Source organism: Camelus dromedarius, chromosome 6 (assembly GCF_036321535.1).
Source record: "Camelus dromedarius isolate mCamDro1 chromosome 6, mCamDro1.pat, whole genome shotgun sequence".
Taxonomy (NCBI): domain Eukaryota; kingdom Metazoa; phylum Chordata; class Mammalia; order Artiodactyla; family Camelidae; genus Camelus; species Camelus dromedarius.
Window position 1 is genome coordinate 10697989 of NC_087441.1, and position 25343 is coordinate 10723331.

Below are 25343 nucleotides of genomic sequence, written 5' to 3' on the forward strand. Positions count from 1 at the left end.
TTATGTCACTAATTAGTGTCTTTTTTATTTCAGCTTGAAGAATTCCTTTCAGCATTTCTTGCAAGGCAGGTCTAGTGGTGGTGAACTCCCTCATTTTTGTCTAGAAAAGCATTTATTTCTCCATCATACTTGAACGATAACTTTGCCAGACAAAGTGTTTGTAGCTGGCTGTTTTTATCTTTCAACACTTTGAATATGTTATTCCACTCTCCTGACCTGTAGTGTTTCTGCTGAGAAATCTGATAGCCTAGGGGAGGTTCCTTTGTAGGTTACTTTTTTTTCCCTCCTGGCTGACTTTAGAATTCTTTCTCTCATTGCTTTTTGATAGTTTCATCATAATGTATTTTGGATGAGGTCTTTGTGCATTGAGATACCAGGGTATTCTGTTAGCTTCTTGGACACTTATGCCCAATTCCTTCCCCAGGTCTGAGAAGTTCTCAACAATTATTTCTCTAAATAAAGTCTCTGCTCTCTTCCCCTTTAGCCCAATTATTCTTGTATTTTTCTTACCATATTTGATAGCTCTCCTAGGATTTCTTCCCTTTTTAAAACTCTTCGTTCTCACTCCTGAGTCATTTCTAAATACCTGTCTTCCAAGCTGCTAATTCTTCCTTCTATCTGATCTGCCCTGTTTCCTAAGCTCTCTAATACACTCTTCATCCCATTTGCTGAATTCTTCAGCTCCAGAATTTGATTCTTCTTTAAAATTTCAATCTCTTTAGTAAAGAATGCCCTCTGTTCATTCATTTTATTCTTGAGTTCATCAAATTGCCTTTCTGAGTTTACTTGTAGCTTGAATTTTTTCATAACAGCTCTTTTGAATTTTTTATCAAGTTAGATTGCAGTAATCTGTGTCTTTGAGCTTGGTTACTGGAGAATTATCATTTTCTTTTTGTGATACCATACTACCCTGATTTTTCAGTGTTTGATGAAATGTGCCCCTCCCATGCATTTGAAATAGGTCATTTAGTTGTTCAAGTTGAACATACTGGCAAATGAAACCCTTTTGTTTTCCAGAAGGTGGCGCTATAGCTCAAGTTTTTTTGGTTTCTCTTTACTGGCTCTGATTTTGGGGCTGCACACTGGAGGGAGCATTTAAAAAAAAAAAGATAGTTCTGTTAAAAAAAAAAAGGTAGTGGCTGATTGGAGGGAGGTTTGGGCTTAGCACCTGAGGCTTTGAGCACCCACAGCCCAGTGGGGACAGTCGGCTAGTGGAGGTACTCGCAGAGGTCCATGGGCAGACCTGCTGAAATCCCCAGACAGCAGGGAACAGTACCGTTAGTACCCTTTGTTATTCTTGTCTGCCTCTTTCCCTTTCCTCTCCATCCCTCCAGCCATGGTGGTCCCTCAGAAATCCCGATGCTGCTGGAGAGCAGGGGGTGCCCTTGGTTGCACAGCCAGGAGGCCTCTGGCCGACCCCTTTCTCTTTCACTTCCTCTGTGCGGAGTGTGCGCCACTGTCACTGGTGAGAGCCCCGTGGCCTTGTTGCTCTAGGGAGCGAGGGGGGACTGACTCCTCCAGTTCCTCCTTCCCACCTCCAAGCCCGTCCCCGTGCGGCTCCAGCCGCAGGCCTGCTTCTCCCATCGGCCTGGAGTTCTGTCTCCCTGCGTGTCCCCCAGGGTTCCAGGCTCCAGCTTCCCTTCCCCACACCCACTCCTCAGGGCATTCAGGGGTAGGGCAGGCGCACTGCCTTCCTGGGATCTGCCGCCCCCTCCAAGTCCTGTGCCTACTTCTGAAGCACAGGTGGGTAGAAATCTCTTGGTTGGTCCCCTGTAATGGGCAGAGGCACTTTTGTTTGGTCATGAATGATCAGTTAGTTGTAAATAAAAAGGGAGAGAAAAAAGAAATGACTCAGGCTGCCAAGATGCTGACATCACTTTCAAAATCTAAACATTATTGTTTTTTCCCCACTCTTTTGAGAGACTTTGTTTTGACAGTGTTACTTGTGATCAGTCATCTGTGGAAAAATAGTTGGATATTAAACTAGGCTCTGACTATTCTAATCACAGAAGAGTAAGTGCTAATTACAGAAACAAAGTTTCTCTGCCAAAAATACAAATCGGTAAGCCAGTATCTAGTTTAGCAAAACCACTGCCGGATGAGTTACTACAGGACGTGTACGATAAAAACTCATTTATTGCTCCACTGAAGCTGTGCTGGGCCCCAGATGCATGGAAAGCCCGAGGCTGGGCAGAGAGGGCCGGTGACAGGGACGGGGTGTCCACAGCTGGTGAGGAACAGATTTCTTCCTCCTTGCTGAAACTGTCAAGTGTAAAGTCTTGCAAAGTTTACCTTGCGTTATTTGACATTCACTAATATAAATAGATATCCTGAAAAAAATGTTACGTGGTTTTTAGGTTTAGGTATAGACATAAGTTGTAAGTTCAGAGTGGGACCCCGACCAGTGGTTTGACCTATTTGTACACATTGAACTGTGGTCTGAGACATCGCCGTGGTCTCTGCTGCCACCTTCCCCTTCCTCTGCCGTGTTGCCGACCACAGTTAGCCAGGCCTTCAGGTCACTCTAGGAATTCAGTCCATCTTCCACTTCCATGACAGACTTAACTATCAGCTTTTTCTAAATCAAGCTCAGTATTACCTCCCTTCAGCATCTCAAGCTTTCAGACATTGTAAATGACTTCTTTCAAAATAATAGATCTATTAGCTCCTCGACAGAATTTGATGACTGGAGATACCATCTTATAGATCACCATCAGAGTTAACACATTGGTGCTTTCAGGGATTTTTTTTTTTGTCCTAGAACAGGTGGCCATTTGTAATGAAGAAACCCCAGTCACCATAATAGCTTTCTCTCATCTTGTAATGCACATATGAGTGCATATAACATTTTGAATAGTATAAGAACCAATTATATCAGAAACCAACATCTTTATTTTTAGGCTTTTATAGTTATGGTTATTACCGTAACACAGAATCTTTAGGCTACCTAAATTTTACCAAGGGTTTCTTAGGGTAGATATTAGAATATTTTTAGTGAAAAGTTTCTAACTTTGTTTTAGTTACCTAGTTGAGAGTAACTGATGGTGTTCAGAGGTTGTTATCAACTCTCTCTGATTTAGGGATAAGAGCCACATGTGGCCAGTTAATTAAAAGTACTTGTCTCTGGGGTTAAGGCCTTATGAAAATATTATTTGTAAAAAAGTTAGCTATGTCTTTGATTATTTTTATTGAAGATGTTTGCTTTTTGACAAGTTAAACATATTCATAGCAATTCTCTGAATATGCTTTCACTGTGTTGTAAATACTACATGCAGAGGATTTATTTGTAATCCAGGAAAGCAGTTAATCAAGGAGGAGAGAGAATGTATTATGATGAAGGAAAACAGTAAATCAAGGATTAAATTTTAGTTGTAAAAGAATTTTCTCCTGCTCTGGAATAGTTCTGCCATATCAGGGCAGGTCAGGTTTACTCTGAGGAGACCCAGAAAGTATTTGACTGATAGTTATATTGAGCAACTCTTTAAAGATTCATTTGCTTAAGTAAGAAAGGGGAAGAGTTTCCACAGAGATGGTAAAAATAACAGTACAAGGCCATCCCTCTGGCCAAACCCTTTTGAACACAAGAGGAGAGCGTTACAAACACAAATGACTGCAACACAGGAGAGATACATACGCTCAGTGCTGAAACAGAGGCACAGGCAGGTTCCTGAAAGAGAGGAGAGATGGAGTTGACTCTCTAGATGCTCAGAACAAATTTACTAACATTCATCACTTACTCTCTACCAAAACTCTAAAAATTAGATACGGAGAATTTCCTTTGTGATGTAACAAGAGGATGTATTTATAACCGTCTTAGAGATGTCCTATGAGAATGTTAACCCTTCTGATTATTAGGCTGTAACTTAACCAAGCTTTGGTGGCAGAACTTTCACTGCTGCGGGCGGAGCTGTTACTCAACCTGCTCTGGCTGGTTGAGCTGATCTCGCCAAACTCTTCCCTCCCATTAACTTCCCTAGTGCAGCCCCCCAAATTTGAACCCCAAATTCTTTTCTGTCTATGGAAAACACAGCCTCTTAGGTTCTTAAAATTAGACGAATTGATCCACTCTGCTGTTTCTTAAACTGCTAGAGTTTGTAGTGTGTGGATTTTAGGATAGAATTTTTTTTAATTTGCATTTTTTATTTCACTGTTGAGTTAACAAAATTATTTTACTAATTAAAAAGACAAACTATCTCTTGCAGTGCAAATTCACAACTGAAAAATGCTTCCATGGGAACATAAAACTTGTTTCTTATGTTTCTCAAGCTGGCATCTGAAGACCCCCAAGAATCCACATATTTGGGAAGTTCCAAGTAATTTTTTTTCAAGTAGTCTGCACAGTACAGTTGGCCCTCCATATCCACGGGTTTCACATTGGTGGATTCAGCCAACATCCAGATAAAAAATAGTCAAAGAAAAAAAATTCCAGATGTTCCAGAAAGCAAAAGTTGAATTTGCTGTGTATTGGCAACTATTTACGTAGCATTTATATTTATATTAGGTATGATAAGTAATCTAGAGATGACTGAAAGTACACTGAGAGGATGGTGTTGGTTCTGTGCAAACACTGCATCACTTCATGTAAAGGATTTAGTGTCCTGATTTTGGTGTCCACGGAGGTCCTGGAGCCAGTCCCACTCATTTACTGAGGAACGACTGTACTCAAGTTTGAGACGTACTGAGCTATTAGCTGTTCCCTCAAAATTCTGTGTCATCTTTTGTCTTTTATAAATTGTGGTCATGGATCTGGTATTTTAACATCCATCCCACACCACTGTCCTGTACTGCAACCTAGTAGAAAAGTCACTTCGATATGATATGAGAATTGCAACAGGCTCTTTTGATTGATGTGATAGAGCAGCGCACACGAGTGGAGGAACCAGAAGTCCTGTGAAGTAAGCCGGGCCTGCTGGAATTCCAGCGCTCCTACTTAGAGAACTTGGCCATGTTAATAGGCTGAGTTTGAACACATCAAATTGGGGCAGTAATGCCACCCTGAAGGACTGTTGCTGAGGAATAGAGATAATCAGTGAACAGGGCCTAACGTGAGCATCAGGCGCAGGGAGGCAGGCAGTGAAAGCAGGTCTTCCTGTTACGATTATGAACAAATGTTTATGGACTAAGTTGTAATATCCTGATATAATGTGGATTATAATTCTTAAGACATACATATAATTTATATATAATTTTGCCTGTTTAGAAGTATGACATATGGAGCAGGTTACTCCCAGACAGACATGGTGCAGATTTAAAGCATGAATCATGTCAGCACAATCTGCAGTAAATTAATGATGCTCCACCCATGACATACTCTATAAGGAGGGCAGCACTCCGGGGCGTCCACACCTGACCTTGAGAACAGCATTGTAGAGGCTTTCAGCCATGCTTGCCCGCAGCTGTCAAGGCCTCGAGCTCGGTGGGAAGCAGTTTTAAGCTTAGTAAGTTTTAAGCTTAGGACAGGTCCCTGTAAGAAACAGCCATTTTTCATGCCTTGGTGTTTTTTGAAATCTGATATTGAGGATGTTACTTCTGTACATTACCCTGTATTTTAAAACGCTTTGGACATAAGGCCAGAAGACTAATTTTTCTGCATAACTAACATTCTTCTGTATTAGGTCTGGCTTCCTAGAATCGGAGACTGGGATAAGGGTCTTGTGAAAGTGATGCATTGCGGAGAGCTGAAGCGAAGGGGAGCGAGGGAAGCTGGAGAAGGCAGGAACAGCTGAGGAGGAGATTGTTTCACTTGTAACCAGCTTCGGCCTGCTCCCACGGGGTCGAAGGATAGGGTCTGAAGGGGTGCTCTGGGGTGCAGATTGCCCCACAGAGTTGGTCCTCCCTTGAGGGAAGGGAGCAGTGTTGTTCCCCTGTCAGCCTCGTGGCCACCTCCTAGGGGCAGTGGTGCCCTAACCCCCGAGTAGAGGGAGCGCCAGATCTGTGAGCCGTGAGCACCCAGCACTCACAACAAGGGAAAATGGAGGGCGGGCGCGGGGGGTCCACCACCAGCAGCCTTTGTAGGTTTCTCCCAGTAGATGAAGCTGTCAGATTCTTCACGGGGCCTTCTCTGACTGGGTTGCTCGGGAAGTTCTAAACTAAGTTTCATATTTAATTGCTTTACCAGCCTTCAACCAGGATTATTTAATAGCATTCTATGTCTCTTCTATTTCTTTATAACTTTAGTCTTACATCTTTACCTTTGGTTTTCTTATTTATTGTGCCAGCAATTTTATTGTTAAGTTGCCTCAAACTCTTTTTGAAAGTGGGCAAGTCTAAAAGGAAAAATAAATATGTAAACTAAAAACCAGTTTTATGATTAAATACCAGAGTCATCCTCTTTGAAAATCAGATAAAATAAGTGTTAAATGGAGATAAGAGTATTTACTATTATAATCTAATTTAACAATAGTTACGCTTTCATATGTACCCACGAATAAAATAAGCAGTAAGTATAAATCCAAGGAAGGGAGAAATAAAATTGCACTTTTGCAGGTGACGCTTTTTTTTATATGTACAAAGCACAAGGTAATGAAGAAAATTATTGGAGGTAAGGAAGAGATGTGCAGATGGGCTCTCTGCAGAATTATAGGCTGTGATATGAATCCTCAAAAGTCAGTGAAGTTGGCCGCCTCTCCTGCTCCCTCGTCTTTGCAGACGACCCGCACTCTGTGGAGTGTGTATCCACTTTTATTTTAACCTGAGCACCTGACCCGCACCCCTTGTGGCCTTTCTCTTGCCTTCTGAAACAGCCTACATTCTATTCAGTATGTATCTCTCTAAATAAATCTACCTCTACTCAAAAAAAAAAAAGTTAATATATTCTCAAGTCGTATGACTAAAAATATAGTGAAAAAAGAGCAATAGTGAGAAATACTGAATCTGTGTCCAAAATTGAGCTTAATTCTGTCTGCCTCCCCCAGGCCTGCTCCTCCCCACGTAGTCAGTACACTGACTAGCGATGTCTTCCTCTGTCAGGCAGACAAGTGTAAACCTGGAGGTGACCTTAAGTTCACCCTTAGCTTTACCCTCACAGCTAGTTACCAGTTACCAATTTCTGATAATCACCTACATTTATTTTAGATACTGATTCTTTTACCCAGTTTTCCTGTCTTAAATCTTCAAGAGTTTTGTCAGAATTACTAGATGATTTTTTCAGTAACATACATACTATCTATAAATATATATACATACATACACTATATATAGTTAGGCATATCTGCTCCATAGGTAAAATAAGCATATTCTGGGGGTTTTTGGTGTTTTGTTCTTTTGGGTCTTGTTTTGTTAACTTTTTAATCAAAGAAAAATAAATGTTTAAATATATTTAAATAGATTAGACCAGGGTTTCTCAAGCTGATCACTGGTGACACTTCAGGCCAGGGAATTCTTTGCTGCCTGGGCTACCCTGCACGTCGTCGCAGGGTGATTACCAGCATCCCTGGCCTCTCTGCCCGCTTGGTTCCTGTACCCCGTTGTGATGACCAGACATGCCTGCAGGCATTGCCAGATGTCCTCTGCAGGCTGAACTCCCCGAGTTGAAAACCAGTGGATCAGACTAGGAGCTCTTGGGCAGCGCTCATCACGTGCTTACCACACGCTGGTCAGTCCTCACAGCACCTCTGTGAACAGGTGCTGGTTTTGTCCTCGTTTTCACCAGTAAACCAGTGCCTAAGTTAAGTAATGCGCCCTGAGTAAGCTTGCACCCAGGTGGTCTAGCTCTAGAGCCCGGTTCCCTCAGGTTGAGTCCCATCTCCTGCTGTGTGACCTCGGGCAAGTTGGGTAACTTAGTGAACCTTTCTCTGCCTCAATTACCTCTAAGCTACAAAGACTAGTACCAGCCTCCTAGACTCACTGTGAGGTTAAAATCAGTCAGTGTATGCAAAGGATTTAGATCAGGACTGGCATTCCATAGTAAGCACTTACAGTGGTCAGTCACTGATACCTTGTGTCCAGTCTCATTGGAGATGCAATCACATAAATTATAATTTGTTTACATAGAGCGTGCTTTACGAGTACGGAGATGGAGGCAGTGGACTTCTTGAGGGAGTCACGACTGAGTTCACAGAGAAGGTCCCAGTCCGGCGTAAAGGTTGAGCGGTGGCTTGGGCAGGCAAGGGGTGAGGTGGAGGGTGAGGTGGAGGGTGAGGTGGACGAGCGCAGCAGAGGTGGGTCCTGGAGGGATGGAGGGGCTTCGTGCCATTTCATCCTCACCGTGTCCAGTCTGGTGGAAGTGGGCCATTAGCTCCTGGGAAATGGCTGCCTTTCTGAGAGTGAGAAACATTCCTGTATCTTCTTAGGAAGAAAATATTATAGAGCTAAATAAAGATTATTTTTTAAAGTATCTATAGAATTATGTAGAATATATAAAGTGAACTTTTAATATAGAACTATAGGATACGTAGACTGCATATAAAGCCAGTCACATTAAACAAATGAGAGAACCATTGTAGGTTTCAGAGCAGCCCTGTCACATTCATTTGCATGAAAGTATTTTTATCAGTTATTTTTAAGATGACATTTGCTTAGAAAGTAATAGTGTGACCACTCTAAAGGAATACGTCCTTTAAATACCTCCCTAATTCCCATATATTCCCATCGTACCTTTATTTTAGCTATTCCGCTAACGTCCAATAATGCTGCTGCAGGGGAGAATGATCTACCGGATAAAATGGGTGTAAGATGCTTTAGCCTTCGCTCCTCTATGCACAATTCAGAATTATTTACTCACATAAAAGATAACTTTCCACTTCCTGAGTTATTAGTGTATAATGAAGTAGTCTTTTCCCTCTTTGCCGTTGTGCTGTGAACAGTAACTAAGCTTAAATTAACAAATTACTAGAAACAACAGAGTGCAGTGCTCCCTTTGCACATTAGAAAATCTAGTTTTTACTTTCTTGTTAAAATATTTGAATTATGTATTATAAGATAATTAAACTTATATTTTAAAGCATCCTTTATTTAAAAATTATTTCACATCCATCAACTTATTGAAGCAACTTATTTATAAAAACATTTTTGTTAATATGAGTCAAACGAAAAAAAATGACAACTTAAAAGTAACCTCTGTCATCCAAATACTAGTCAATGAGATATTAACTGATGGGGTAAATCAAAAATGATAGGGTTAAGTTCATTGATCTGGAGAACCCTCTTGTTAGCATCAGAAGAGGACAGTTCTTAAGCATTTTAAAACAAACTTTTCTTGTTTTCTTTTATCTTGTACTTGATGCTTTTAAAGGGCCTAGAGATTTCAGTTTGGGTTTGGTTTGGTTTTGCTTTGCTGTGGTAGCATTTACCAGTTTCTTTTATTTCTGCCTGATTTTTGAATGCTGTAATGTCGGCTTTCACAAATGTATGCAGATATTTTTTCCAGAATTTATAAAGAACCAGGGAAGTCACAGTAGGTGGGGACTTGGGGTGGCTGGTTTGGGCAACATCTGAAAGGGGTGGCCAGCTCTCCTGTCCCCAACGTGCCGTCATACAGCTGGGCTTGGAAACAGAAGCAAGTTCCTGTGGTGATGCCACACAGACAGCGAGAACACACAGCATCCTGGATTAACACCGGGACAAGGTGCTTTTTATACTTGGCAATTTATTTCTTTTATAAAATCCATTTAAGTGCCAGTTAGGAAGATGTATCAACAGTTTACCTTAAGAAGGGGAAAAAAGCCATCAATTCATTGCCTTATTAATATAATCAGAACCTCTTTCCATTATAAACCTTTAGGTAAAACATGACAATGATCATAGAAAAATAATCTAAGACAGATACAATTGTACACAATAATTTGTTGGCATTTTGAACAATTTCATCATTTTGAAAGTATTTTACATTCTTTGTAGAGAAAGTTAAGCACAATTCTGGTAATTTTTTTTTTTCTCTAAAAGACCAGAGACACAACAGGCACCTTAAAGTTCCACGTGCATCACAGTTATTTACACATAATCCTTTAGGTTGTGTGCTGAGTCGCCCTCCAGCTGCGTGGTGAAGACATGCTGCCGCTTGGATGGGTAGAGCAAAGCTTCTGAATTCTTTATACGGGATGTGCAGAAAATCATGCCAGAGATAAACAGCAGCAGGGCCGAAATGAATCCAATGTAGACAGCGCCCCCGGGTTCGTGTTTGTTGCTTTCCGGAACTGTCAGATCCAGGAAGTTTGCTATGATCTCCTTTGTGTACCACACTGTCGGGATTAAACCAGAGATCCCTGCAGCCACGAAACAGACTCCTCCTGCAAAACAAGCGTGGCTTTTGGTTTCCCTGTCCCCTCCTAAGCGTGTACATTTCATCCCTACTGTGGAAGTACAGATCCCCACAGCCGACAGAATGCATGCCAGGACCATGGTGGCCCGTGCAGCCTGCACGTGGGTGGGGAGGGACAGGACAGAGTACTGCAAGGAGCAGCTGAACATCCCGGTGCTGTACCACGTGCAGTCCATCCACAGCCCTTGCAGCTGCACGATGGCTGTGATGATGCTGGAGCCCGCGTCCACACGCACCTTCCAGCTGGGCAGCAGAGTGGCCGTGAGTACGCCAGAGGTCCCTGATAAGGCCAGGACGAAAGCGAGGAGCTGGAGACCTGCTGAAGCCATGCCGTTATGTTACACTCGTTGTCCTAGGAAATCCTGGTGCTTAATAATGAGGGCTCTTGGTCATAATTGTAGCTACTTCTGTACGGAAGAAAGCCAAGTAACAGAAGGCTGGGGGAAGAAGAAATCAGGACTGAAAGAAAGAAAGAAGAAACAAACAGACCTTTGTGTCCGTGGGAGCTGAGAACACATCTGAATGGGCCCGGGCAGTGGGAGAGGACACTGCCTCCCAGGACAGTGAACCTCAGGCCCCCAGAGGCTGCTGCTCTCCTGAGTGACTTCGGTTGGGCAATGCTTGATACACGGCCTGAAGGAAAGGGCTGTCCACTTTGTTCTTTTATTTAAAATTTAAACTCTGCTGAAGTTCTCTGTAAGGTAGGCGTGTACCTTGTTGGAAGATTTAGATATACCGAATTCCAGCTATAGGACATCTGATAAAGAATTTAAATAGTATTACAGATTTTTAAAACCTTTATATTTCTAATTAAAATACTCTATAGGTAATAAGGCAGAATAGTTTGAGCCTACCTGTTAAAAAATGATTTATAAATATACATTAGAAAAGGTTTAATATTTCAAAAAATGATTTTACTAAAAAAAATTCACCCACCATGTGGCCCAGGTGAATTGTTTAAGGAGAGGCGAGTAGTGGAAAGAAATCAAAGTCACTGGCATGATTATCTCTGATTTCCAGTTTGCAGAATCCTTACCTAGGTGAGGAGTTGGGGCCCTTCTGGTACAAAGTACTCAAAACTGAAACAATGAAGCCACTGTGTTTTGCTTATGAGAATGTGAGCTCCTTTCTAGCTGGGACCAAAATCATTACCTGACCCAAATGAAGTAGTCTGCTGCAAAACCGGTTATTCTGAATGATTCAGAGGTAGCGACACAGAATCTTGAAAGTGTGTACCAGAAATAACCACACCACTAGTTGTATGTGAGAGAGCACCAAAAATAATTTACGCTCGTTTCCTTCCTCCCTCCCTTCCTATAAGAAGAGGGGAAAGAGAGCACGTCCTTCGTGGCTCTCTGTGTTTTAGTCTGGCAGGACTTACATCGCCTTTCAGGAAAATGTAATGGTTTCCAAAATACAGCAATAGTGGCTTTTTTGTGTTTCTGAATTAACTTTTGAATGAGGTATTAGAATTCATATACATTTCAAAAAAGACAGTATGAGCTGGAATCGAAAGCACTAGGGTCAAATCTTAGCTTTCTGGAACCCCTCTGTACCTCAGTATCCTCTTCTGGAAAATGGGGAGGATTATAGTTTGTATATCATGGAGCTGAGTACGTGAATGTAGTTTAAAGGTTTAGAACAGTATCTGACCCATAGAAAGTACTCAGTAAATTACAATCGACATTGTTATTTGTATTTTCAAAATTTATTTTATATCATGAGACACTTGATACTTAATGACATTTGGATCTTTTTTTTTTCTTCTCTCCCTTCCTCAGTCCGATTTCACTTATTTTCATAGAATCTTAGAGTTGAAAGAAACTGTTGCTATAGCTTTGGCCATGCCCATTGTTTCAGATGAGGATGTGTAGCTGGTAAGTCACCCCGCGCCACACCAGTCGCAGCAGCAGATGGGCGGTGCCCCGATCTTCCCCGTCTCTTCCCACCTCACTCCACCCTGCATCTTTTCTCCCTTTGCCAATAATTTGTAATTCCTGGCGAAATCCTCCTTTGGGAAGCAGGGGGAAATGCTAGATCCAGAGGCAAAAAGCACCATTCACTGTCATCTTCACGCACTCCCTTTCTCACCAAGGGGAAAAGAAAAAAAGACGACTCCAGAGGGCATCACTAGGGCAGATGAGCAAACAGACGGCTTAGCTTCAGAGACCCTCCAGGGGCTGATGCCTGGCTTTTGTGAATATCTGAAGTGATATGAATCCATGCCTCTATTACTTTTACTTAATACAGTTAAATAGTTTAATATAGTTATAACATTGATGTCCTAAGGGGTAAGTTCTGGGCTGTATGAATTCCATTGCTCTATTTTTGTTCATAATCTTAAATTGTAAATTCTGCAGCTCCAGGAGATTGACCTGAGATTTTGAAAGCTTAAGAGGCAGTTTCACCATAAGCATCAGGGCGCTTAGGCTCTGCCTGCCATCGTATGGGTTTTTTTTTTTTCTTCTGTTTCCCAAATATCTTTTCACAGCTGAGCCCAAAATAGAACAAAAGTTTCTCAGATTAAAAAAAAAAAAGTGAAGCACATGTTTATAGCTTTGTAATAGCTGTTTTCAGGTTTGGGTTTTAACATTTTAGACTCCAGCCAGCTCACTAAATTACTGCCTTCCCGGACCATTTTCGGCTTAGGTTTTTCTTCAAGAGCAAGCTTGCTGTCAGCATTCCCCAAGAGCATCGCATTTCTTTTCTTTTTACTTCGGTTGAGTAACCTCTATGTGTTGATCAGTCTATGCTCAGCTTCCCAATTACAGCTCTTTTCTTCCCATTAACCAATACATTTTATAAATTCCAGTGTAATTCAGACTTGCAGACAGCCTGTTCATCTTAATTAACAGGTGCTGGCAGTGATAAATTACAGATGACCAGAATCAGCATAAACAATAGGACATTGCGTTCAGTTAGTCTTACTATGGAATATTGGACTTGTTTTAAATGCTTTCTGCATAGAGAACATGCAGAAAGAATTTGTTCTCTAAAATGAAGGTCACTGTTTTGTTCCTTTTGTAAAAGCATACTGGCATCTTAGCTATCTTGCTGTGGAATCTTTTTTTTTTTTTCTCCTCCAGCCACAAGCATGGTACAGTTTGTGGCCTGCTCTCTCAAATTTCTATCTCATAGAAAATAAAGGCGTACTTTGTTTCAGTGGTGGTGGTGGTGGTGGTGAAATAGTGTGAAAGTAAGCAAAAAGCAGAGGGGTCGCAAGTAAAAAAAACTTAGTTCTAAGTAGAGAACTCTCATGGTTCCAAAACATGTTACCTATAGAGGAGAACCAATAATGTTACATTTCTGAGCTGTTTCCGAAAGAAATTCTGAACTGGATTTCATTAAACTGTAAAGTCAGTTTTCCAGACAAGATTTATTTATATCAAATCTAATACTTAAAAACAGATTCACAACCTATAATTCAAGCTAAGTTATACTTGAGGGTCTATCTGTAGGTCTTGAAGCATTAGAGCAGCTTCCCGTTTTCCATACCTTTAGTCGGTGGCCTTCAGTGTCTAACTCTCTTCTGTCAGTTGTCTTCAAATGAAGCCCAAAAAGATACGATGAAGAGAAACCACGTACATGAGGCTCGGTTCCCAGCTTCTGAATATTAGTGATAAAGCTCCAAGTTCACTTGCAAATAGCTAATAAAGAGCAGCATGGAAATCTGAGAGTGAAAACTGCTGATGGTGCAGGAAGATAAATACCGGGTTCTCCATCTCATTTTTTGAGCTGTGGGGGAATTAAGAAAGGAGAGGCGGGGCAGGGAGGGAGTTGTTGTTACAACAGGGTTTGTCGAAACCTGAAAGCTGAAAATGCTGTTGTGTCACTGTGTACAGAGGAGGAATTATCTGGGTGCTCACAAAAAGGCTTTCTTTCCTTTTAATACTATGTTTGGGGCCATAGTTATAATTTATTTTTGAATCTTTATCTTTGGAAGTTACAGTTTATTATTTTATCTCCCCAATTAAAGAGTGTGGCCTGAAATATTTTTAACTAGATTGTGCTTTGCAGATGATAGTTGAGGCTGTCTTTTTATTCTGGTGCTTCTGACTTATCTGAAATCAAGATTCACAAAATTGGTTAGTTTCAAAATAAACATTCAAAAGACAGTTTTTTATATATATTTTGATAAAAGTAAAGAGAAAACCCAGCAACAGCTGTTGACTGGAATCTGATCAGTAAACGTGCAAGTATTTTGGGGGAGTTTCCCGAGTTTTCTTCTGTTATTCTTTCTGGTGAGAAGGATTTCTGGAGTATAACTTGATAAATTAGAACTTATAGAAAATGTTGTGAAGAAACTACACAAGAATAATGTGACGAAACATATTAGATGAAACTGAAATCAAGCATTGAGGTTCTAGACCATGAACAACGGTACAGACATATTTCATCTTCCCCCACTTTGGGTTCTTTTTTTCTTCCTCAGGAATTTTAATTCTATGAGCTATTCATTCATAATCACTATAGAGAAAGGAAGATACTTTTACTGGTGTGAAATGTTTGAATTTTACACCTGCTGATAGCCGTGTCAGGTGTTAGCCGTTTCTTTAAAAGCATGTTAGATATTAGCCATTTTGTTAAAATAATAAGATGCATGTTTCAGTTACGTGGATTGTTGGCTTTTGCCGGTTTTCATCTTTTCTAACTCTGGCGTTTAGCAGGATACATATTGTTTTCTTCTGTTAGAAATCTAATGCCTGTGGATTGGTTTTTTTTAGCCATCATGTTATAATTTTGATAAACTTTCTTCTTTTATTTCACGGAGAGCTATGAACAGTTCTGCATATGAATACTGAACGGAGTAGAGTTGGCTTCCAGGCACTGACACCACCAGCACTGCTGTCACTGCCGGATCCAAAGCCTCCAGACCCCTCTGAGGTCTGGGCTCCTTCTGCGCCTTGCCCTGGTTGTCGGTGCAGATCCACCTGCGAAGGCTGACTGGTGGCAGCAGGGGGAGGGACCAGTCTGTCCCCAACTCTGCCCTCCAGCATAGTGCAGCCCGCTGAGGATGAATAGGTTAAGTGTGCTTTAATGTACATTTCTATTTTTAAAAGTTATTATTTTTTCTGCCTTAATGAGAATACTTATATTAACTGCCTGTTTTAAAAAGGCAAACTTTCAAAATGCAAATAACTTTCACTAACTGCAGACCTTTAACCCAAGGCAGAATTTCTTGTATAAAAAAGGAGCTGGAAAGTAGAGGTGTATAGAGAACTATGACTGATTGACATCATTGTGCACTGCCAGTGTGGGCATTAAAGAGAACTGAGGGCAGCAGCTTCCCTAGATAAATTTCATCTTAGTTTATCTTCACCTCAGTTTATGTCTCTTCCCCAGGCCTCCCCTCCCCTCCCCTCGAACACCCAAGTCGTACACCCCACTGCTGACCTGACATCCCTGATAGACATCTCAGACCTGTCGTGGGCAAAACTGAACTCCTGACCTTCCCCACCCCAGTTCTCCCCAGTTACCCCATGTCCGTTAATGGCAAACTCACCCTTCCCTTTGGTAGGCCCTGGGTCTTAAAAGCATCCTTGATTCTAAACCCAACATTCATTCAATCAAGAAAACTTTTTGTTCCTAAACTTCAAAATAGATTAAGAATCCTTCCGCCTCTGAGCACCCCTGCTGCTAACTCTGGCCTAAGATCTCTAGAAGGCAAAGCTCATGAGGGCAGGGATTCCTGCCTTACTCACTGCTGGGTCTCCTGTGCCAGGAAGGGTGCCTGGCTTATACCAGAGCTACAATAAATGTTGAGGGAATGAATTCAGAAACCGATTCTGAGTATATAAAATAATAGTAATACGCTGCCTTTACATGATTAAAATTGCAATTTTGTCCTTTTTAAATAAGACTAATTTTAAGTAATTTTGCAATGCTTTAGTTGTGTAAGCACAACACTATGATTTATAAACTGCTTCCTATATGCTAGGTGCTGTCTGAGGCACTGTGGTATTTCATTCTTAAAACAAGCCTGTGAGATGACAGAAACCCTCGTTTTCCAGATGAGAAGACTAAGCCCCAGAGAAGTTAGGTAACTTGACTCAGGTCATAAAATGAGTTAAGTAGCAGGAATGTGGGGTTCAGGCCCAGAATGCTACGATTTCTGAAGCCCTTCTTCACCCACAGCACTGCTCTGCCTCCATTTGGAACAGAATGTATTTTTAAGTCTCATTGTAATGTGTTGTCTTTCTGGATTAAGCTGTGGAAGCAGGTGAGCTCTGACATCTCTGAGCCTTACACCCAGAGTCCGTGAGTGACCGCAAGAGCTGGCCTGTGACAAGGTAGCCCGTCTGTTTTCATTAAAATGTTTCCATTTATCTGTCTTCAAGAAAAAATTGTGATTCCCTTAGTGTGTTTTGCTTACAGATGATAACCTGGATATTCAGACGAGCTTATCTTTCCAGTCTGAAAGGGTCTGTAACATGACTGAGTGTTTGAGGATAACCGTCAGCGCCTTTGCGGGAGGTGGTCCTCCAGGCCTGCGCGGCTGGCCCCACCCGCACGCACATCGTCTGGCGTTCGTAAAGCCCCGCGGCCCAGCCCAGCAGCGCTCATTTCAGTTGTCAGGGGTGATGCCCAGTCATCGTATGGTTAGAATGCTGCCTGCTTAATTCAGTGAAAAGTTGGGTTCAACGGCAGTGTCTTTTCTCATTTGCTTTCCGTTCAGCCTTGAAAATGATGAAAAGGTCAGGGTAAGATTAAGGTAGTTACCTGTTGCAGCCCCACAAATTTAAAGTGATTCGCTTAATCTTAAAATAATTTTCTTCTGACTCAATTGTAGGAAATTAACAGTTTCAACTATGAACACAATCAGTCCATTATTTTCCTCCATCTTTATGGTCATTTTAGTTTTGCTTTGTTTTGTCTTGTTTTTTATGGAGGTACTGGGGGTGGAATCCAGGACCTCGTGCATGGTAAGCATACACTCTGCCACCCGCTTTTTAGTTTTCAAATAATGCTTTAGGCTGCCCTGAAGGCTTTATCTTATAGATTTGTTAGTTTGTAGATTCATTGATTATAGGGAGGACCATGCTAAAAATGAAGATGACTATTCTTTGGTTTACATGTGTTCCCAGATGTCTGAAGAGGCCATCCCAGCTCTGATGACTTCATGCCAGCGGGGATATGTTTTTGTGTACAGCTTGCACTTGCATTTGCTCTGTTATTACCTTATTTTTATAACATTTGGCTGCTCTTTATTATGTCTTCGTGAGAAAGGATCTTGCAGGTGCGTTTACTGTGTCTTCATCACATTATTTTAGGCTATTAGGACTGAGCTGAATTTTGTGGTGACACAGATCACCCTAGTTTTTTCAACCTCTTAAATAATATAAATATGTATTTGTTGTGGCCTTACCATTGCATTCTTTTTGCACATTATTTTGAAGAGCAGGACATTTTTTTAAGCATCCTCTTTTATTAGTAGTATCCCAGATTGTGGGCTGAATGTGCCCTCAGCTCACCGCCCCCCACCTCCCCTCTTCCCCTTTGCCTCCCTTCCCTGCAACTCTCCCTTCTCTGCCCGGCGGGGTCTCCTGTATCTCAGTGCTGGCCCACTCTAGGGTCCTGAGTGGGTTTGTGTGGACTTTGTGATGTTGCCAAATTAGAGAGCTTGCATCAGTTTTAATCATTTCCCTTATTTTTATATCTCTGGTTACATACATAGGAGGTCCCCCAAACCTCCATGAGTCAAACTGGTATAATAGGCACGTGAAAAAAAAATGAGATTGGTAACTATAGAATTCACCTCTAAGAAGACAGACTGTCTTTCAAATCAGAAACAGGAAGAGCAAGACAGCATAGACGTATTTCAAGAATACTTGAGCAAAAGGGGAATGGGTCTGGGTGCAGAGACCGCAGGGACCAGGAGTGCCCAGGACCCTGCACCCTGTGCCACGAGCAGTCAGGCCCTGAGGCTTGGGCCGGGCTTGTCCCCGTCCACTCCTCTGCACGGCCTTCTCGTCGTAACAGAGTGTGCACGCTCGGGTGGTTTCTATAGGAAGGGAACAGACTGGTCGAGTTGAGTACAGCGTCTCATCTCTTTGGCCGACTGACTCATTATGAATTCATGTATTTGCATCCATATTCGTCTCTGTCTTTTCATAACAGTAACAATGATAATAGTATTTACAGCAGCAGCAGCAGCTACCGAGTGCCTGGTGAGTTGGCTCACACTGAAACCCTCCCCGAGGCGCTGATTGATTCTGGAGTTTCTCTGGTTGCGGGGAAACCTTGGTGCTGCCACCGCAGGGCCCCTGCCACACCCCCCACCGTGGCCGGAGCGCAGGCGCAGTGACGCAGGGCCTCCCCTGGGTGCTGCCTCTTCACGAACACCAGAGTCTTGGTTCGTGGGGTTTAGGAAGGTGTTTTCCCTGTGATCATTCGGAAACTGCTGGGTTCAGTAGGGCAGAAGATCCTAGTCGAGTGTTAGTTCTTGTCCCTCTTGTACTTTGCTAAGAATTGTGTTCACATCCCTGACATTGTTTCCGAGCCCCTCACTCACCTTGTTGTCACGGCAGGAGACGCAGTTTACATACATCCGCATTTCCATCTGTGACAGACACGGGCTGCTCCGGGCTGATTCTTCACCGCGCTCCCTGCTCCCCCCGCATTCTCTACATGCTTGTGCTCTGAGAGGAAGCCCTGTGACTATTTCACATCTGTTTGTTTTTTTTATGATTCCAAGGAGGAAAAGAGAGAGAAAAACCATTCAAATATCTATCAGGAAACAACGGGTCGGGTGGACCATCGGCAGAAGTTAATAATGTTTCGATAACAAACACAAGTTGGAAACTTTAAAGCAAGACAGGTACTAACAGTGTGTCAGTCTTTGTTGAATACCTCGGTTTGCAATACCTGGAATGTTGTTAGTGCTCGAGCTGTAAGGCTTTAACAACAGAAATTCTGTCCTTAAATTGGCCTTGGGTCAGGATTATTCAGAATGAAACAATTCTAGGAAATTTGATCTGCGTAGTTATAAATATTTATGCATTTTGTAGATAAACAAAGGTCAAGGCAGGAGTGACTTGGGACTGTTACCCTCCCCTGGGGAGGTCGTGGCTGCTGGGCCCGTGACGGCCGTCTGCTTGGTGTAGGTACCTGAAGAGTCAGTAGGCATTGGGGGCTGGAGGAACCGAGCATCCCCCAGCGTGCTCAACTTACTGCCATCTCACCTGACACTGACCCTCCCAGACTCCTCACCCCGTGTTCCGTCAAGTCAAACGGCCACGAGAGCCGGCCAGACCCTTCCCATTCCTGTCTACACAAGCCTGCAGCGCCAGCTGGACCTCTGAATGCTTCCTGTGTTGTTCTTGAAGTCTTGCTGAGTGTTCCCTGCAGTTGCTCTTTTATCCCATCATTGCCTCTGTCACCTCCCAGTTGCATCCCAGTTGCGGTTGTATCTTGGCTAAACTGTAGCTTCCTGATCGTTTTCCCTCTCCACTGGCTTGTCCTTTAACGATCTTGAACACCGCGGGAGGTGCTGAAGACCCTTCTTAGATAACGGCCAGTCCTGTTTCTGTGCCCATGCGTGTGGCAGCGATCTAGCGCTTTGGAGTGCTGAGATCATCTCAGAGTCAGAGACCAGGCCGCACACTCTTCAGTGTCCCCGCACCGTGTTGACTCTAGATCTGAGATGACAATACCTGAGATTTAAGATTTAACTGTTTCTTACCCCAGTTCTCTTGTGAGTCCAAAGTGCTGCTCTGAGCTCAGAGCCAGTCACGTCCTCGACACCCTGGACTGGAAAATGGGACTTTTGCCCCCAGCCTGCTGTCGCCAAGGCTGCTAATGTTGAGAAACATACCCTTCACTCTGCAGCATTGATGTTACAGTGGGTTGGAGAGGCAAATATTTCAAGTCATTATAAATCCTTTCATTTGAAATTTGAGTAGGGCATTTTGGTATACTGATAGATGGAGTTTGGAAAGGGGCTGGCAGCATTTAAACTAGAATTTTTAAATGCATCTAGTGCCTGTGTACTGGTATCTTTTTTGTAATCAAACCCTTTAATAGACTTAAAACTCAAGGAAGGAAAAATAATGGTTAATAATTTTAAATAAGCATTCATTTATAAGTAAAAAGCAGTTTTGTTTCTGTCACCATAGTTACCAAGCAGCATTCCTGTGGTTCTAGAGAAGATGTGCCACATCATTCAGAGTAGTCCTGAGAAGGGCTTTTGGAGGCAGGAGTAGAGAGGAGGGTGGTACGGGTTTCCCAGAGAAGCAGGACATGTTACTGGAAGATTCTCTTTGACACTGAGTTTCATGGGGTCCTCCACTAAACAGTAATTGTATTTGGTCATGAGAGGAAATTTTCTTCTAGCAGAAATACACTGTTAGCCAACCTAACTGGGTATCAGAATGATACTCAGACTCTAGAAGTCTGCTGCTGCAGTTCACATGTATTCACACGGGGTTTTAAAACTTTAAATAAAGCAAACGCTAGACATTTCCTGTGTTTGCAAACCCCAACTCTATCTCAAAGGAGTAAGATCAGGCAAATAAAAATGAGGCCAGATTTTTAAATCCAAGGAATCTGGAAGCGGCAGCTTCTGTGCTGGAAGGAGAATGCATCTATCCCTGTTTTTGTGCCTTTAGTTTTAATAGTATTTTAGCATTAGAGTTTCAGAAATGTTTCTTGGGTTTCGGATTGCGTAAGGTTTAATTTTATCTCATAATTCGCTAAAAGATTATTTTCTCAGGAGACTGGCAGACTGCTGACTGTGGAAGAGGCCTGTCAGAACTGACCCTAATCTGGAAGGATTGGATTGAAAGGTTGACAGTGGAGTCAGAGAGAGCTGGCAGAAGGAGAGGTCAGGACAGGAATGTCCATGAGGGTGGGAAGGGGTGCGGCGAAGTCTAGACAATGGTCGAGAACCTTCCTGGACAGTTGGGTTCACTTCTGTCTCAGATCAGCAGAAGGAAAGGAGGGGAGAGACACCGGAGTTCGTGAGCAGGAGTCCTTGACGTTTAAAGTCATTATCGTGTATCTTGGGCGGCTTCCCTCTTCCCCACCCACGTCTCTCTTCCCTTCTTTTTCCTTCCCCAGAAATGCTGTCAGGTGAAGCCGTCTTTCTTCCCCCGACAGTGGTCCCCCTGTCCACTCCATCCCCGAGTCACCTCCCCTGTCCCTTGTGCTCTTCAATGACTCTTCTCTGTATTGACCACAGACCTCGTCAGGACCCCTGGACCCTGTGCCATGGTGTTTCTGTGAAGGTCTAAAGACAGACCTGGCCTTTTAACCAAAGTACTTAGTTTCCTACAGGATGGACTTGTTAATAAACGTGGAGAAACACATTGAACATAATTTGAAAAACTATAAAAATTTAATAAGAACGTTGAGATGGTCACTCTCCACAGTGGAATAACAGCTATTCCAGCAAAGGCGTATAGTCCTCACTAGAATGGTCTGAAGGCTGTTGCACATTCGGGGGAGCATTTTCAGGTCGAAAGGCCTCTCCACTGGCAGTTTTCACTCTGCTGCTTAGAACACTTGTAGCCTCCGCCAGCCATTCCGCCCCGGCACCAGGTCTTCGTCTTCTAGTGACATCCAGTGGGTGCAGCTGTGGCTCATCTGAAACCCTGGGGGAGGGGGGTGCAGCCTGGCGGCTCAGACCCCGCAGGAGAGGCCCCTCCCGGGTGCCTGATGTGGGGCACGTCTTTGGTCTTTGTCTCTTTCTTGTCCGCACAGTCTCATGTCATATGCACATATTTTTCCTCCAACCTAGAAACAAAAACAAAACAAAAACTTCCCCATCCTCATACATTACAGGCCAGTTTTAAGGAGTTTTGTAGCCACAGGGATCTTTAGAAGCAAGTCCTCTCAAGGCAACGTGGTGACCCCCTATGGAATTTTAAAATACGGAACAGCTTTTGGAAAGCCCAGGTACAGCCCAGCTTCAGCTGCTGCACCTCCTGAGGCTGCAGAGTGTTTTCAATGCGGATTTTAACAGAGGAGTTTATGGAAGACGGGCACATTAGTGGGCACACCTGGGATTCCGGAGACAGTCCGGGGCTAGCATCATATGCAAACGTCCAAGTGGCAAGTTTACAATAATCCTTTAGGGACTGAAGTGAAAATAGCGAATAGACATCCCATTCCTAGACCACAGTCTCTGCCCAGCATTCGTGTGTGTGTGTGTGATAACTGCTTTGACCCCATTTCTCCCTTAGTCTTTCGGTGTTTCTCTGTTATTTTGAACGTATCCTTCTGAATTACCGTGAGTCCATCTTTAGAATAAGGCAGGGTATAAATCCCTTAATCAGATATGCCTGAGAATTTTTTATTTTCTGATAAAAGAATCTCAACCGCTGGTAGTAGTTTAACCCTCACAATAGTAATATTTTTGGTGGTTTCCATTCTCTTTGGATCCTGCCTGTGCCTCTTGGGGCATTTAAAGTTGCTACCAGAAAGCTATGTAGCTGTGCAGACGACAGTCGTGGATTCAGTCCAGCTCACTGGTCAGTGTCTGTCTCCTAACTGATTCCCTTCCTGGGGAGTCTGGCACTAAGTGGTCCCTTGGGGCCCCTCTGCCTTGTCTCCCTCTGGAAGTCTAGCCTCGCCGTCAGAACTGCTGCAGCTTATTTTTCACTTACTCAGAAGCTAAATAAAATATTCTAATGCTGTCTGTTGTCTGCCTGCGGACCTTACTGATGATGTGGCTTGATCCTAAGAGGCCGTTTTAAAACCGCGCTCTCCAGTGCCACGCTCATCAAGCACGGGTCTGGCGGATGTCGTCGTGGCACAGGTGCGACCCACTGCGGTTCTGAGTCAGCTCAGGTCCCGGGGGAGCGTCCTGCAGGCCTAGAGAAGGTGGAACTGAAGTTCCACGTAAAGGCTCGTGTGTGAAAACCGTGCTCTCGAGGACCCGTCCTCCTGTGCTTTCCGAAGATGTGGTTGTAATACGTCATGTGAGGCAATAAAATGATGTGTGTCTTCTGACCATGAAGGTGGACGTGGGGCTGGTGCACTTCACCCCCCTGACTCGGCCCAGGATAGAGCAGCCGTTCAAGCTGGTGGAGAAAGTCGTTCAGAACGTTTTTCAGTTCCGAAGGAAATACTGCCATCAAGGGCTCAGGTAAGGACGCTTTGCATGCTTTGTAAGGTCCTCAGTCACCTTCAGAGAGTAAGAGCTTTGTTTTTATGATTCTTCAAGCTATCTTACAAGTGTTACTCGTAGTTCAGATCCTGGGACAGACAAACCTGGACTGCCACTGAGGAAAAAAGCAAAACCTTGATTTAACCTCAGATGCTACTTCCAGGCTTTGTTTAGTTTGCTCATAAGTACAAACTAACACAGACATCACACAGTTGATAATGACCCTGGACGGGGGAGGTCATGACTTCTCAGTCAGGACTCAGACCATCAGAACTGTTTCACTCTTGGCACTTCAGACGCTAAATGTGTGGTGTTTGTTTTCTCCAACACCAGCACATTCTCCAATTCTCCAGACACCACCCAGTGTCCTACAGTTCAACTCAAGTCTGGTGCTAACGACCTGGGGTTCCCGCAGCCACAGGACTGCCCCCGCTTGGGTACCAGTCGCAAATCCTAGGTTGTCATTTTGTTGACTTCTGACTATAAACTGTCTGGCTATAAATTGGCCATTTCCATGATCTGTCCATCTTCAGGTTCAAGAATTTGCTAGAATGGCTCACAGAACTCAACACTTTACTTTCTTGTATCAATTTATTTTAAAGGCTATAACTCAGGAACAACCAAATGAAAGAGATGTGTGGGGGACGGGGGTGCACAGAGTTTCCATGCCCTCCGAACCCCATTATTGGGGGTTTATGGAAGTCCCACCACCTAAGGCAGTGTGGTTGATTAAACCACTGGCCGTTGGTGACTGAGCTCGACTGGCAGCCCTCCTCCCCTCCAGGGTAGAGCTGAAAGTGCCAGTCTTCAGTCACAGGGCTGTTCCTCCTGCAGCTGTCCCCATCTTGAAGCACTGGAGGGGCCCACCAAGAGTCACCTCGTTAGCACAGACTCGGGTGTGGGTGAGGGGGCCTGTTATGAATAACAAGATGCTCCTGTCACCCCATCACTTACCGACTTTCGTAGCTCTGCGTCAGGAACGTGGGACAGAGACCAAATGTGTATTTCCTATCGTCATCACACTATGTAAGTGGGGTTTTTAAATGCTTTCTTTCCACCAAGTTGCTGTTTATCTCTTGAAACTTGAAGGACATACTTAGAACTAAGAAGCAAATGTAACTTCCGAGGAGCAAAAATGATGGTGTGAGGTGTCCCTGTGAGCACATTTTTATCTGGGGCTCCTTCATTCCGCCACACTTGCTGCTCTGCACATACACGTGGCACATCCGGCGGCTTAAAGTCTGCGTGCCTGATACGCCCTGAAGTCCCCACAGCAACAGCCAAGAATGTGTAATTAGGCCTAACGCTAGTCTATTTAGGAAGGCAGGAAAGTGTGTGTATTTTTAAAAGATTTCTGTCGAATATAGTCCGATGTAGCCGTTTAAATGGGTTCAGCTGCAGAGACACTCATTCTCATTTTCTAAAACTAGCTCCACTTGAGTTCATGCTGGTTCGTGAAGGGCCTCCTTAGCAAGTGAAATCACTCAGACGGCTGCACCTAAAACCACCGGGATCCACAGACTCATCCTCGAGGACCTGAGATGAGTGATGGAAACCTCGACCTGCCGGGTGTTGGCTCTGGTCAGGCCAGTGTTCACACTCCGCCAGAGAGTTACTGCTGCTCCAGTCGGTGACAGGGATGCCACTGGCTGTCTTGGTGCTGATTAGAATGGATGCCTCCCTCACCCTCCCCCCCACCTGCCAGGATGCACCACTTACTGAGCAGAACACAAGCTGGATTTCACAGAGGGTGTGGCCTGTACAGCTGGACCTGGTAGCCCTGATTCATGGCAGGGGAGCTCACAGAAAGCACACCCTCCTGGTGGAAATCCTGGAATTGGCCTGGACCCAGAGTTGGCCCTAGTGTTTCCAAGACAACCCCCCCCCCCCGGCTGAGTGGCAGCCCCCATTCATCTCACATACACCGTCCCTGTGCAGACGTGGGCCAGATACTGTGACCCACTTTGGCCTGTTGGT

The 25343-nt window shown here is 43.6% G+C and overlaps 3 protein-coding genes across 15 annotated transcripts in view; 1 reads left to right on the forward strand and 2 right to left on the reverse strand.

The window, feature by feature from the left end:
* TFB1M (transcription factor B1, mitochondrial) overlaps positions 1-25343 on the forward strand; it is a 59483-nt gene that overhangs the window by 31284 nt on the left and 2856 nt on the right. The window contains exons 6-7 of one of the 4 annotated variants that reach the window (XM_064486551.1): positions 18954-19076; positions 23218-23344. The exons of 1 other annotated variant lie outside the window; for it this stretch is intronic. In XM_064486551.1, the coding sequence (XP_064342621.1) occupies positions 18954-19043 (90 nt within the window). In that variant the 3' untranslated portion in view covers positions 19044-19076; positions 23218-23344. Of the gene's footprint in view, positions 1-7992; positions 8330-18953; positions 19077-23217; positions 23346-25343 lie in introns of those variants that run through there. 2 more of the 4 variants (XM_010994028.3, XM_064486550.1) reach the window with 2 other exon arrangements.
* CLDN20 (claudin 20) lies at positions 9931-10587 on the reverse strand. Its single transcript, XM_010994030.3, has one exon. It carries the CDS (start codon positions 10585-10587, stop codon positions 9931-9933), a length of 657 nt encoding a protein of 218 aa, XP_010992332.3.
* Positions 21572-25343, reverse strand: part of TIAM2 (TIAM Rac1 associated GEF 2) — a 216277-nt gene continuing 212505 nt past the window's right edge. For 9 of the 10 annotated variants that reach the window (XM_031456597.2, XM_064486539.1, XM_064486537.1 and 6 more), the window contains one exon: positions 21572-21991. The gene's annotated coding sequence lies outside the window, so the exon portion shown is untranslated. Of the gene's footprint in view, positions 23482-25343 lie in introns of all 10 variants that reach the window. The other variant, XM_064486538.1, reaches the window with a different exon arrangement.

Bases quoted from the DNA above. Each gene is read 5' to 3' on its own strand.
- CLDN20 (XM_010994030.3), bottom strand. From the start codon at position 10,587: ATGGCTTCAGCAGGTCTCCAGCTCCTCGCTTTCGTCCTGGCCTTATCA.